Here is a 14,491-nt window from a genome sequence, read left to right as displayed (position 1 = left end):
TCAACTTCAGACAATATTGTTGAATTCCCCAAAATATAAACTGAGAATATAGATAATTATAAATTTCCCTCTATGTATCATTCCCTTGTTTGTCTCCCAAGATTTGGCAGCTATCCCATCACTTTTAAGGTTCAGAACATTTATATTTTATTCTGTAACTATAATAACATAATTCATGTTCTGCCTAGAGGTTGAATTTTAAAAACTAAAACTGATACATAGCATTTGATAATATTATAATTATGTAAATATTGTTGATGTAGAAGATGCTGCATATTTAGGACCTACTGAGAAAGAAATACAATTGTTTTTCCTTTGCTTTTTAAACAACTTTGTTGAGGTATAATTTGCACCCTGTAATATTCATCCCTTTTGAGTATACAGTTTCAAGATGTTTAGTAAACTTACCAAGTGGTGCTGTGTTCATCATAATCAGCTTTAGAATATTTTCATTACCCCAATAAGGTGGTCCCTCATATCCATTTATAGTTAATCCTCTTTCCTACCTCTAGCCTCAGGTAAACACTAATCTACTTTCTGATTATAGATTTTCCTTTTCTAGCTTTCTTCTCCTAGAAAAATGGTTTTTTAAGAGTTGTATACATTGTAACATATATCAGTATTTCATTTGCTTTTATTGTTAGATAGTATTCTGTTGTTTTGATCTACCATATTTTGTTAGTCATTCGTCAGTTGATGGACATTTGAATTGTTTCCACTTTTTGGATATTGTGAATAATTCTGCTATGAACACTTGTGTGCAGGTCTTTGTGTGGATTTGTGTATTTTATTTCACTTGGGTTGTTACCTAGAAAATCTACTTCTGTATTTTCTAAATTAGTCTACTCAAAGGAAATTGTCTCAATTACACAGGGCATCTGGAGTTTACTTTTTTTATAAATTATTAATTACTTTAAATTATTCCATATTTTACAATCTAACCACAGATTTTTTGTTCAGATTTAAAACAATTTTTAAATTAATATTTCATAAATACTAAAAGGTATAATGATATTACTTGTAAATCTGCCTATTTACACCCTGCTTAAGAAACAGAACACTTCCTTGGTACCAAAACAGACATATGGACCAATGGAACAGAACAGAGAGCCCAGAAATGAACCCACAAACCTTTGGTCAACTAATCTTCGACAAAGGAGGCAAGAATATACAATGGAATAAAGACAGTCTCTTCAGCAAATGGTGTTGGGAAAACTGGACAGCAGCATGTAAAACAATGAAGCTAGAACACATCCTTACACCATATACAAAAATCAACTCAAAATGGATTAAAGACTTAAACATAAGACAAGATACAATAAACCTCCTAGAGGAAAACATAGACAAAACATTATCTGACATACATTTCAAAAATTTTCTCCTAGAAGAAATAAAACCAAGAATAAACAAATGGGACCTAATGAAACTTACAAGCTTCTGCAGAGCAAAGGAAACCAGAAATAAAACAAGAAGACAACCTACGGAATGGGAGAAAATTTTTGCAAGTGAAACCGACAAAGGCTTGATCTTTAAAATATATAAGCAGCTCATACGACTCAATAAGAAAAAAATAAACAACCCGATCCAAAAATGGGCAGAAGACCTAAACAAGCAATTCTCCAAGGAAGACATACAAATGATCAAAAGGCACATGAAAAAATGTTCAATATCACTAATTATCAGAGAAATGCAAATCAAAACTGTGATGAGGTATCACCTCACACCAGTCAGAATGGCCGTCATTCAAAAATCCAAAAATGACAAATGCTGGAGAGGCTGTGGAGAAAGGGGAACCCTCCTACACTGCTGGTGGGAATGCAGTTTGGTGCAGCCACTATGGAAGAAAACAGTGTGGAGATTCCTCAAAAGACTAGGAATAGACTTACCATATGACCCAGGAATCCCACTCCTGGGCTTGTATCCAGAAGGAAATCTACTTCAGGATGACACCTGCACCCCAATGTTCATAGCAGCACTATTTACAATAGCCAAAACATGGAAACAGCCTAAATGTCCATCAACAGGTGACTGGATAAAGAAGAGGTGGTATATTTATACAATGGAATACTACTCAGCCATAAAAACCGACAACATAATGCCATTTGCAGCAACATGGATGCTCCTAGAGAATGTCATTCTAAGTGAAGTAAGCCAGAAAGAGAAAGAAAAATACCATATGAGATCGCTCATATGTGGAATCTAAAAAACAAAAACAAACAAACAAAAACAAAGCATAAATACAGGACAGAAATAGACTCATGGACAGAGAATACAGACTTGTGGTTACCAGGGGGGTAGAGGGTGGGAAGGGATAGACTGGGATTTCAAAATTGTAGAAAAGATAAATAAGATTACACTGTGTAGCACAGGGAAATATACACAAAATGTTATCATAAATCACAGAGAAAAAAATGTGACGAGTGTGTATATGTCCATGAATGACTGAAAATTGTGCTGAACACTGGAATTTGACACAACATTGTAAAATGATTATAAATCAATAAAAAATGTTAAAAAAAAAAAAGAAAAAAAGAAACAGAACACTTCCAAAACAGCTGAGGAAACTTATGGATTTCATCTCAATAGTATCCCCTTCTCTCCTTTCCAGAAATGACCATTATCCAGTTTATCATCCTTATGCATTTTAAAAAACTTTTACTAACTATGTATTTCTCAATTATTTTTTAAAAAACTAAACATATTTATGCTGTCTAAATTCTTACTGGACTTGACTCTTCTCAACATTTATTTTTGTGAGATTTATCCATGTGTATGTTTTTGTTTTTGTTTTTTACTATAAGTCATACATTTGCACTGCCATATTATGTTCTATTTTGTGAATATGCCAACATTTACCCAGTTTCCAATTAGTGGAAAGTTAAGAAAATTTTTTTGCTACGGTAAACTTTCTGTGTATGTCATCTGACATGGATTGGCTATTTATGACCCCCCCATTCATATGCTGAAACCTAATTTCCAATGTAATGCCATTAAAGAGTGGAATTTTGGGGGGTGATTAGTCATGAGGGTGGAACTCTCACGAAGGGGATTAATACCCTTATAAAAGAGACCTCAGATACCAGCCATGCCCCTTCTGCCATGTAAGGACACAGCTAAGAAGATGACTGTCAACAAACTAGGAAGCTCTCACCAGACATCAACTCTGTCAGCTCCTTGATCTTGGACTTCCCAGGTTCCAGAATTGTGAAAAATAAATTTCTGTTGTTTATGATCCAACAAGTCTATGGTATTTTGTTATAGCAGTGTGAAAGGACTGAGACGTCCCCTTTATCATGTAGGAAAGTATTTTAGAGTGTGTGCATTTTTAACTTTTCTAGATATTGGCAAATTGCTTTCCAAAGTGATTTTTCCAATACTCACACCAACAGAAAATAACATTTCTATTGCTCTGCATCATTCCCAGTAGCTGGTATTCCTAACTCCCCCTCCACTCCAAATTATTGAGTATAGAAAGGTATATCTATGTGGTTTTTGTCAATATTCCAATAAAACATTAGGTAGTAAGAATGAAGAAACTACTAGTTATAATATAGATAAGTTAACTGAATATAGAGTTAAAGCAAAAGAGAGGGAACATCTGAGAGATAAGAGACATATTTGAGATAAGAGATCAATTTTTACCCTATATTCAGGACTATTTTCTCAATTCCCACCAGAACCAACATTGAATATTTTGTTTTGGTAAGCATATTTTAATTTTTTAGAACCCTTTCCTGTTATTTCTCTTTCTCATATCAAAATTTTTTGATTTAGTTAATTTTATGGATGCAACATCTCAAATTTTCCTTAACATATTAATTAGAAAAGAAAGTTATATTCTATTCCCTAAGTTCTATTCTGTTTTCTTCAAGGTGATTTATTTTAGTTTTATTTTATTAATGTATCTTGCGGACATTAGTCATAAATTAGAAAAAAGTGCTTTGAATTCTCTACATTAACATTTGATACTGCCTAAGACTGAAGATTATTTTGGGTCAATGATTTAAGTAATAAGCTGTTTTATGTAGCTTGTTGTTCAAATTTTTATTTTATTTTATGAAACATTTAATGCAATATTTAGGAATTTTGTGTATTAGCAGTGTAATTAGTATACTCTGAGTTCTTAAATATGAATATATGACAGAAGTGGGATAGTGAAACAAAGGGCAAATGAGTGTTAATGAGGAGACTAGATTCACTACCACATACTTAAGTAGAATAGTCTTCATCCTTTACATTGCAATATTATTGATAAACTGGCCAATGTAAGGGCTTGAAACTTCATGGCATAGTTAGAAAATCATTTGTGGCTTCAAGGACTTTGTTATCTTGGCACACAAAATAGTGGTGGAGTACTTGGTTTTTATGGAGATTTTTCACTATGATTCATCTTTGAGAGCAGAATTCAGATATCTCATTATAGAAATACCAGGTAAAGAGTTTAAGTAGATGTAGCTAGGGTTAACAATGAAGAGAAAGTCAGTACTTTCAGAGCAAAGACTAACTTACTTCTGACAACTCTGGTAAATATTTATAAAAGTGAGGTTGTGGTTGTATAAAACTGCCTGCTAGTTAGAGACATTCAATTCAGATTGAGTTCAGGAAGTAGCTCGTTGGAGAGAGAAAAACTGAGGCTTCACTTGATTTAACCTCTATGTATTTATGTATGTATGTATGTATTTACATACTTATTGAAACTGTTTATTTTCTGTCAACCTTACTTCCATTTTGTGTGTTAAGAGTCTGGGAGAACAGCTTAAGACCACTCAGTGGTGGTTCTTACCGGTTCACGGGCCAGAGCGGCCGGGCTGCAAACAGCCCTCAGTGGGGGCTGAGGCGCCATCTTCAAGCAGGGAACTGCTGGGCGGGCACAGAGGGCACCTGTGCCTTCGGACCCATCTGTGACCTCAGGGGGAGTAGCAGCAAGTCTGGGAGCCGGAACCGTCCATTCACCCTGAAATTCCCCCTCGGTCTCAGCCCTTTCAGCAGCAGCCTGCTCTTCCTTTCCGTCTCTTCAGGATCTCTGTGGAAGCAGAGGTCGGGCTGAGCGCTGAGGCGAGGCCAGGCGAGGCGAGGCAAGTTCGCGGGAGACGGTGCCGCGCATGCGCAGAACGCCCGGGCCCGCGTCAGACCCACCGAGTGTGCGCCCGGGTTATTGTGAGGCGACGATGGCTGCTTCCACACTGGGCGCAAGGAGAGTCTGTGTCACACAGAGCAACGGTGGCCTGGTTAACATAAGATCCCTCTGTGAGAGGCTGGTGGTCAGCCTGGAATCAGTAGCCACCGGAGGCTGTGGCTCCGGGAAGACGGCCCGGATCTGGTTAGCGAAGGTTCCAGGAGTGAGGCGGCCAGCAAGAGCAGTGGCCCCCGAGGCAGCAGCAAACTCCAGCACAGCTCGTTGGCCTGGAGGATATGACGCTGGCATCAGCTGGGTTTTCAATGGCGTGAGCTGCCGGAAGAAGCTTCTCCCCTGTTGTTTTCAGATTTACAAGGTAGATGCCATTATTTCTCCTTTGGTAGATGATTGTTCCATTTAGAAATCAAGGTTGGTGCCACCTAAGTGGGTTCCTGGTGCAAGAACTTTGAGGACGTCCTCCTTAATTTGCAGGACATCAAAGCTCGGGACATTGTGAAAGTTTCCATTTAAGTTACCACAGGAATCTAGAACAATGTGTAGGGACCTCTCCCTGGGTAGTGTGGAAAAGCTAATTTGTAACTCAGAAGGCACTTTTTATAAAATTTCGCAAAGATGCTTTTTACCTACAGTCGACCCTTGACCAACACAGGTTTGAACCTGCGTGGATCCACTTATGCATTTTTTTTTCAGTAGTAAATACTGCAGTACTACACAATCTGTGGTTGGCTGAATCCGCCGTGGATGTGGACCTGCAAATACGGAAGAACAGCAGATACTGGGGGAACAGCATATGCGAAGGGCTGACCCTAATTTACATGCATATTTTAAACTGCAGGCTGGGTAGGTGACCCTAGCCCCTAAGTTGTTAAAGGGTAGATATTACAACTTTGACTACTAGATGCAGTCAGTGTTGTTTAGGTAGACATAGTAACTTTACTGTGAAAGATTTTTTGTCAGTAAATCATAGTGTCTATTTTAAAGAACTGACTTTAAATCCAAGGAATGTCTCTATTTCTCAGTTTTCTCAACTGTCAAACAGAAATATTACTCACTTCACGAGCTTTAAGTAAAAATTAAAAAAAAATTATACTATTAGGTACTGGGAACCATGTCTGACACACAGTAAGCATTCAATAAATATTAGATATTGTTATCTATCTACTATCTATGAATATCTCTACCTTAAACCTCAAAGTAGCAGGCAAGGTTTCTTGCAGGGAGAAATAAAACTACATTTGTGTCTCTAAACAAACAAGAAGAGATACTGCTTTTAAGTATATTTTTCTTAGCAGCTTGCAGATAGCAGTAGCTGTTACGAAGCTCACACTCAAGGTCTGTGCTTGTTTCAAAGAAAGCTCGCCATGTGTTGGGAGCTTGGCAGATGACTCAGTTCTGATTCCTTTTATGTCCACTTTCTCTCATTTTACTTCTAAAATGCACGAGCAGCACAGCATCAATTTCTCTCTTCTCCCCCATCTCCATCTCTTCCCTCCCTCCCCACCCCAACACCTTTTCTTTCAGCTCGCACACACACTCGTATCATTTTATTTATTTTTTTAATCCCCAGAGGATTCACGGAGCAGTCAGTGTGCAGCTGCCGTGTTTTCCACTGGTTCAATTGGCAATTACCTACTGTGTGGAGTTGCTAGGAGAAGGTGAATAAGCGTGATTACAGCATCATCGGTGTACTTATTCTTTCAATAACAACCTGTGGAGCTCTGCGGTCTGTCTTCTGTACGGCTCTATATGTCATTTTCTCATTGTTGTCATTAATATTTGTTGAATTTATTGTTGAAGCATGGTATATTTTTAATTCTTGATTCCAGATCAATTAAGAGATAGAAATGTTGGCATTTAAAACAGGCACTTTTTTTCTCAGGGTGGTGCTGCTGATTCTGATTCCTGCCATCTGTTTTCATATTACATCCTGCCCTCCTTCCGTTGGTAGAGAGGAATTCAGCTTCTTCTGGTGTGCTAAAGTCATTCACGTTTCTCTTGTGCATAATAGCTCTCATAAACTGTAGGAATTCTGATGTGCTTCAGTGCACGGAACAGTAACAAATGAGCTGCTTTTGGGGAGAGCTGGAGCACTCAGTCGGTCAGTAGTACAGTAGCAGGCTCACATGTGCGGATTGTTCCTGTGAGGTCAGAGGATCTGTTTATACTGCTGTCTGCTTGAGGGGGGTGATGTGATGAGCATTGGATATGCCTGTCAAAATCTATAGCAATTTCGGCAGAGGCTGCCCTCAGCTTTGTAAATCTGCAATGTTTTGATAGATAAGATATGCTACTGTACAACTGTTTAAGATTTGTAGTAGACTGAGGAATGCTTGTTCTAGCTCTGAAACTGACTTTGACTGTACTGCCCTAGGAGTATCACCATGGGGTCTACTGCTACCGAAATCGAAGAATTGGAAAACACCACTTTTAAGTATCTCATAGGAGAACAGACTGAGAAAATGTGGCAACGCCTGAAAGGAATGTGAGTAAGCTCTTTGCTTGGTTCTGTGTTTTTATTTCCCCCCTTCCCCAAATTAGACTATTAACATGATGAATTGTTGATACTTTCTGATTTTGTGGACTAGTGCTTCCTTTAGAAAAAATTTCTTTTAAAAAATAAAACAGGTCACTCCCAGTTAACAACTTGCTTGAAGGATGTATAGTAGTTTGCACTTGCATGTTTTATGTAAACTAAGGTAACTTCTTGAGAATTCACTTCACTGTTGTACTATATGGCTTCTTTTAAACATTCTGCATATGTTATTTAGGTATGTGGTTTAGATATGCAGAAAAGTAACTAGAAAAGCTGCTTGCCAGGGTTCTTGCAGAAATAAAATTTCTCTCAGGTAAAAAGAGAGATTATTACTGGCACTTATTTCTTTGTGATTAGATTTTGAAAAAAACAAGGATGAGATTAATATGATAATAAATATACTCCATTGTTCTTATTCATTATGTCTTAATTAATAATATTTATTTAAGAAAAATATTTGTGTGGTAAAAGTAATAGCAGCATACCAAACTTACCTGAGAGTTTTGGCTTAAATTAACCAATTCACTTCTGAGAGTACAGAGTATCATAGTATAAAATAGACTTCAGTAAGATGGATCAAGAGATGTATTTATGTCAAACATGAAATGTAAGTACCTGAGCCAAACTTTAATTGCAATGCTGTTTACCTTGCTATTTAAACAGCATGTTAAGTTTTTTTCCTGTGTATGTTACTAATTCTTGTTTAGTGTTCCAGCATACTATGTTTACATGCTTTAATTATGTCATACTTTTAAAATCAGATTTAACATTTGGATAAAAATGTGAAATATGAATATTTACAGGCCATTGCAATTGCTTAGCATATTTGCAGACTTCAAATGAACATATATTTGCTTTCCTATGGTAATAGCTGAAGGAATTCTATACTATGAGAAATGGAAATTTTCTAGGATTTGTATTTCTAATGTTGTGTTTACATATTATTGTATAAAATGCAACCTTTGAGTAAATTTAATGTTGCTGTTTTGATTTTTTTAAAGGAAAATTACATCAAACTTTGTTAGGTAAAAATTCCTACTTTCTTCCATTTGAATGTATTTAATGATGTTTATATATTTAAATAGTGCTCTCTATATATTTTCTTACACTTGACATGGCATTCCCGTGCACTGGCGTAAGAGCACAATAATAATACAAGCAACATTTAACAGAGAATAACTTTTAAAAAGGAAGCCATCTTTACATCATTTGAATGAATTAGAGAAATATATTTCCAAGATTCATTGAAGATTTAGAAATTGCAGTTTTTTGTAGATGTGGTTCTCTAGGAAAACAAATAATCCAGTAAAAGCAAATAACAGCTTACAAAATTAATTAGCATAGATGAAAATTAAACATTGGCAGTCATCAGATGATATGTGTTCTAACTTAATGAGTGGATAAACATCTGTACCGGAAAAATTATATCTCATATTACAACCTATTTCAGATTTCCTTCCCTTTAGAAGGACAGGATGGTTTCGGTTTGCTTGTTTTGTTTTGTTTGTCTTTGATTTATTTTTCTGTAGTTACTTGAATGTATGAAGATGTACAGTAGTGAGTTTATACATATACCTTTAAAAAATTTGAAAGGAGAATTTGTGTTTACCTAACATTTTAGGGCAAAGGTATCTAACTTTCACTTTATCAACTGATCTCAAAGATCGACCTGTCATTTTATTTCAGGAGAGGGTGATAGTGTCATTCGGCAGTAGAGCTTCATGACTTGATATTCAACATGGATGTAGAATATAATTACATATGTGCATATATAAATTTTGAATTGTGTTTACATAGAGCCACTGTATGTCCACATAGAGACATTAAATAACCGAATTACTTATAATAGGGTTTTTTTGAAATAATTATTACTGAACTGATAGAAATGACTGAATGCTTTTGCATCAAAGAAAGAAGAAATTTTTATTTTAGTACTACTATTTTAACTTGTACTTTGACTTAAGACATTTCCAGTATTCTAGGTTTAGAATTGTCAAAACAAGAAGCTCTGTATCTAAAATCTGCATGACTAATGACAACCAAATTGTTTAATTATGGTCTTTTGTGTAGTCTGCGTTCAAAGCAGTGATATGAGGGACTCCTTATTCCATTGCTGAAATTGTCTTGCCTATTTAAAATGTAATATTGACTCAAACAGAATTTTAGCTTCTCAAAATGTCTAGTGCTAGAATTCCACTTCTAAGTATTGGCAATTAAAATCATGTTACTCATGAAAGCTATCAAATAATTTTGCAACAATTTTCTTAGTTTGACAAAAAAGACTTGATGAAGGCCTTTAGATATTTGTTTGCAAAGTGATTTTTTGATCTTTTACTGCAGACTTTTACAAATGCATTGGTTTATTTCAACAGGATAATCTGTTCTTAAGTGGATTTACAATGTACAGATTTTTGAGGTTAAATAAAAATAGAGGCAAAGTTTAGAGTAAAATAAAGTTTATTCTAGTATACCTTAAATATGGAAAACAAGAACCACACCAGGTAGGTATTTACAGAAAATATTTTATAGGCATTTTCCTACAACGTATTACATTAGAACACTTTTCTCAGTCTATAGAAATAATTTTTAAATTTTGTAGCACATGTAAAAACATTGGTAAACTAAATTGAACTAAATTCTTCTCTACCATTTTGTTGATTTCTTTCATTGAGCTCTTTTTAAATCTCCTTCATGTAATATTTAAGTGAGACACCATATACAGTGATATGCTAAGAAATCTGTTATTCCTTTATGGGAACAAAGGTGGAACACTTTTCTCTTCCCATTTCTGATGTAGACTTGTGCTTTGTTCTATTAATTTTCTTTTTATAGTTACGGCTTTTTTCTTTAGCTTTCTTCAATCCATCTTCTACCACTAATTTGTCACTCAGTGTGACAATTTATATTCTACACAATGACTCACCATCTATGACGGTAGAAGTGTTAGCAAATGACTATGGCATCATGTCCTTCATAAACTACATTTTGAAAGAATCATGTACTTGTCCATAAGTTATCAATTGTTTAGGATTTGGAAAACACTTCCTATTTCTTCTGCCATCTCAATACCTGATGAAATTTCTCATTTGGAAGTTTCCTGTGACTCTGGGATTTATAATATTTCCTACATACTGAGAACATTTTTCTAACACTGGTCTTTGCAAAGATTGTTAAGTTTACTGATTCCCATGAAGAAAGTTGATTTGAACACCTTATATTTATTTTCATTTATGCGTAGTAGTTTTTTTTCATTTAAAAAATAATCCTTTTTTTTGTGTCATGATTTTTTTTTTTGTTTTTTGTTTTATGGTCTTTAAATGTAATAAGGGCTCTTCCTCTGTGGATTAAAAGAAATCAAATATATTTTAAAACATTGGTGCTGCTCTTTCTAGTCAGTGCCACTGTTGTAAGAGTTTGATCTAAGGGGCTACAGTATTTCCAGAAAACTGTAATCAAGTAGAAATATCAGGGAAAACCACCTGGTGTTATAGTAAAAACTGAATCAGTGTTATCCTACTCAGTTTTTCAGCAGAAGAGAGGGAAGTTTGAATTGCTCAAAACTATAAACTATTGACAAAAATGTGAGACTCACCACCATAGTACTTAACTGCCAGTATCTTCAGTTTTTATAAGGGTAAGACTATGGGGATTTCACAGTTAAAGCCTAACTGAATATATGATAATTGATTATAAATGTATAGACACATACCTCTTTAATCTCTCCTAATCCAGATGAATATATAGATTTTAAGATCTGAAATAGTGAATGTAACAGTTGAAAGACTTAAGCTTCTTTTCTCATTTTTCCCTCTTTGATTGGTGGTAAACATGATCTTCAGTAGTCGAAGGATGAAATGTAGAGGAGCAGAAAGTGAAGGAGAAGGAGGAACTGTATAATAACCCTATAACTAATTTCAATTTGGTGTTATTGTAGAGGGCATTGTGTTGTACAGTTCTCAGATAAAGTAGCCCAAACCCTCATCACCAAGAAAATGTAGCAGAAATACATATTTAGAATAAAAATTGGCAAAAAGATAAAATGACAGGAGTTATTAGCACCATGTTCCCAAAGTAGAATCGTACTTTAGGATGGAGCATCATTATAGATCAGACGCAAATAAATCTGATACTTTTACTCTCTGCTTCGAACTCTTTAAAGCCTTCTAGTGTCCTTCCTTCAAAGTCCAGCATCCTTCACAGGTCTCCCGATACCTCCTCAACTTTTCCTTCCCAACCAAGCCCAAGGTGCCCCCAAAGAAATGCTGCTTACCTTCCATCTGCCTTTGCTCATTATGTCCTCTTTTTTGGAGGGAACCATTCCTTTCTCCTCTCTCAGCTAGTTGCTTTTGCTTCCCAGGAGTCTTTTAGAGATGTGTGGGGATGTAGCTGGTTGTTTCAGTGCCTGAGGGTGTTTTTGTATTTGGTAAACAACAAGGTTCAGGCATGATAACTGTCTTCTGATTATCAGGAAGAATTACCCTACTCAAAATTCTAATAGAGACCCAGTTAAGAAATGCTGAAAGATCTCTTCTTAAACTTCACTTGCAAAGGAAATCATTCCTGACCCTCCATACTAGGTTAGTTTCCTATATTTGGCTCATTAAGTAACCTGGACTTCCCTTTTCATGATACACTCTACTGTCCTCATAAGCTACTGCAGACAAGGGCTATGTTCACTGTGTTTGGTTGTGGATCCCCAGACCCTAGCATAATAAGTGGCATATAGAAGACAATGCAATCAATATTTTTTAATCATTCAATGAAAGGATAAAATTCTGCATCTTACAGTGGTGCCAACTACAAAATTGGATCAGTCAGACTACCAAAATAGGGTCCAAAGCTAGGATGGAGGAGTCGAGACAAATTCATAGCTGGATTAGGAATGAAGATGATGGAAGGAAGCAGTTTGTTTATTGTTTACTAGTTGTCAGAACTTTCTGGATATAATATATTTGTATTCTTATTTACTCTTTCCAGTGATTTCAAGAGGTAAGTGCCCCTAGTTGGTCAAACAGCTGGTGTCTGGTGGAACTTAGATTTAAATGTAGAACAGCCTAGCTCTGGAACTCTTATTCATGTTGTTTCCAAAACAAAAACAAAAGAGGACGTTCTCAGAATGGTTCTCTAGAAAGGTCACCAGTAAAAGGATCTAGAGTGGTGCTTCTTAAAATTTAGTCTAGGGGTCTTGTGGTAGGCAGACTAATTGCCCATGTCAATGTCCTAGTCCCTAAAACCTTTGCAAACCTTATATGTCAGAGGGGCACTAAGGTAGCAGACAGAGTTACCGCAGCTGCTAATCAGCTGACCTTCAAATATGGAGATTAGTTTAGATTATCCAAGTGGGCCCAATATAATCACAAGTGTTCTTAAAAGTTGAAGAGGGAGACAGAAGAAGAGGTCAGAGTGCTGTGATGTGAGAAGGACTCAACTTGTCTTTTCCAACACTAAAGATGGAGGAAACAGGCTATGGGCCAAGGAATGTGGGTAACCTCTAGAAGTTTGAAAAGGAAAGAAAACAAAATCTCTCTCTGGAGCCTCCAAAAGGAATGTAGCCCTACCAACACCTTGATTTTAGCTCAGTGAAACTAGCATCAAAATTTGGGCCCATAGATAATATATTTGTATTGTTTCAAGCTGCTAAGTTTGTGGTACATTCGTTGCAGCAGCAATAAGTAACTAATACATGCCTCCTGTAAAAGAATAACAGAGTGCTTAATCAGCATAATCACTCCTATCCTCCACCCCCACAACACACACATACACTCATACTCACACAGACATGATGCCTAGAGATGGGGCCCAGCCTAGGTCACACTTGGTGGCACATTGAAGTTAGATACCCATTAATCTTAGCCTTTAAGTAACTCACTGTTTTCCATCTAACCCTGGATTACATGCCCAGACCACCAGTTTTCTTACCAAGCTCTGATATGTAGAGAATACATAGTGAAAATATATAGTGGATTCATTTCAACTGTGTAACAAGAATGTTTATGCTATCTTTCTTGGAAGTTGTTTGATAAATCTCAGTCTCTGTTCTCACATGGATGACTATGTGACTGAATTGTGTATGTGATGGATTAATCATGCAAAGAAGCTTAAAAAAATCTGTTCTTTAGTCATAAAACAAATTTGAAGAAAACCACCTCACGAAACCTATATTGGTGTACAGATACAATCTTCATATAAATTTCAGTCCATGCATAGCATTATGTTATGGTTTCTAGAATGGACATTGTTGAAGTGAAATACCTTAGGGATTAAGAAATTGAACTCTGGAAACAGTCAGGTATTGTCTAACACCTTCTATCCTTTAACTGAGTGACTAGAAAAATTATTAACTTCACTTATTTATAAAATCCAATTATTTTGTTCATTATTCATTCACTCATTCAATAAATATCCACTGATTATATGGCATGTCAGGTACTATTTTAAGCATAGAAGCTTACATTCTAAATGACAAAACAAACAACAAAAAAGTAAACTACAAAAAGTAAGTTGATATGGAGTAAGAAGTGACCTGAAGAAAATGCATCAGATCATGTAACCAAGAGTTACTTGGAGAAGATACGATAGTCAGGGATGACATCTCTCAGGAGGTGACTATTCAGCTGAGACAGACAAAAATTGATACCTACCTCATAAGATCTTGTGCTGAGAGGGGGCTAGTGAATGATATATATAATCTCAGTTCAAGTTCAGAATTAAGTGAGGGATAGATACAGAGGTCCAGTAGATGGAGATAAAATGTCAGCTTTATTGAAAGACCAAACTTGTAATGGAGGATAAGATTTTGGTTTGCAGCTAAATAAGCCAAA

At 35.9% G+C, this 14,491-nt stretch overlaps 2 protein-coding genes across 13 annotated transcripts in view; one reads left to right on the top strand and one right to left on the bottom strand.

The window, feature by feature from the left end:
- DNAJC10 (DnaJ heat shock protein family (Hsp40) member C10) overlaps positions 1 to 5,065 on the bottom strand; it is a 206,237-nt gene extending 201,172 nt beyond the window's left edge. The window contains exon 1 of the mRNA XM_072961264.1: positions 4,784 to 5,065. The gene's annotated coding sequence lies outside the window, so the exon portion shown is untranslated. The remainder of the gene's footprint in view (positions 1 to 4,783) is intronic.
- Positions 5,066 to 5,221: 156 nt separating this feature from the next.
- Positions 5,222 to 14,491, top strand: part of PDE1A (phosphodiesterase 1A) — a 323,372-nt gene continuing 314,102 nt past the window's right edge. For 7 of the 12 annotated variants that reach the window (XR_012072711.1, XR_012072712.1, XR_012072710.1 and 4 more), the window contains exons 1-2: positions 5,223 to 5,492; positions 7,509 to 7,619. Coding sequence is in view for 3 of the 12 variants with exons in the window: in XM_072961261.1 (XP_072817362.1) it covers positions 7,519 to 7,619 (101 nt within the window). In the remaining 9 variants the exon portion in view is untranslated. Of the gene's footprint in view, positions 5,493 to 7,508; positions 7,620 to 14,491 lie in introns of all 12 variants that reach the window. The other 5 variants (XR_012072717.1, XR_012072720.1, XM_072961262.1 and 2 more) reach the window with 2 other exon arrangements.

Source organism: Vicugna pacos, chromosome 5, assembly GCF_048564905.1.
Source record: "Vicugna pacos chromosome 5, VicPac4, whole genome shotgun sequence".
NCBI lineage: Eukaryota > Metazoa > Chordata > Mammalia > Artiodactyla > Camelidae > Vicugna > Vicugna pacos.
Note: the sequence above shows the minus strand (reverse complement) of the source record. Positions and strands in the feature narration are given on the sequence as shown.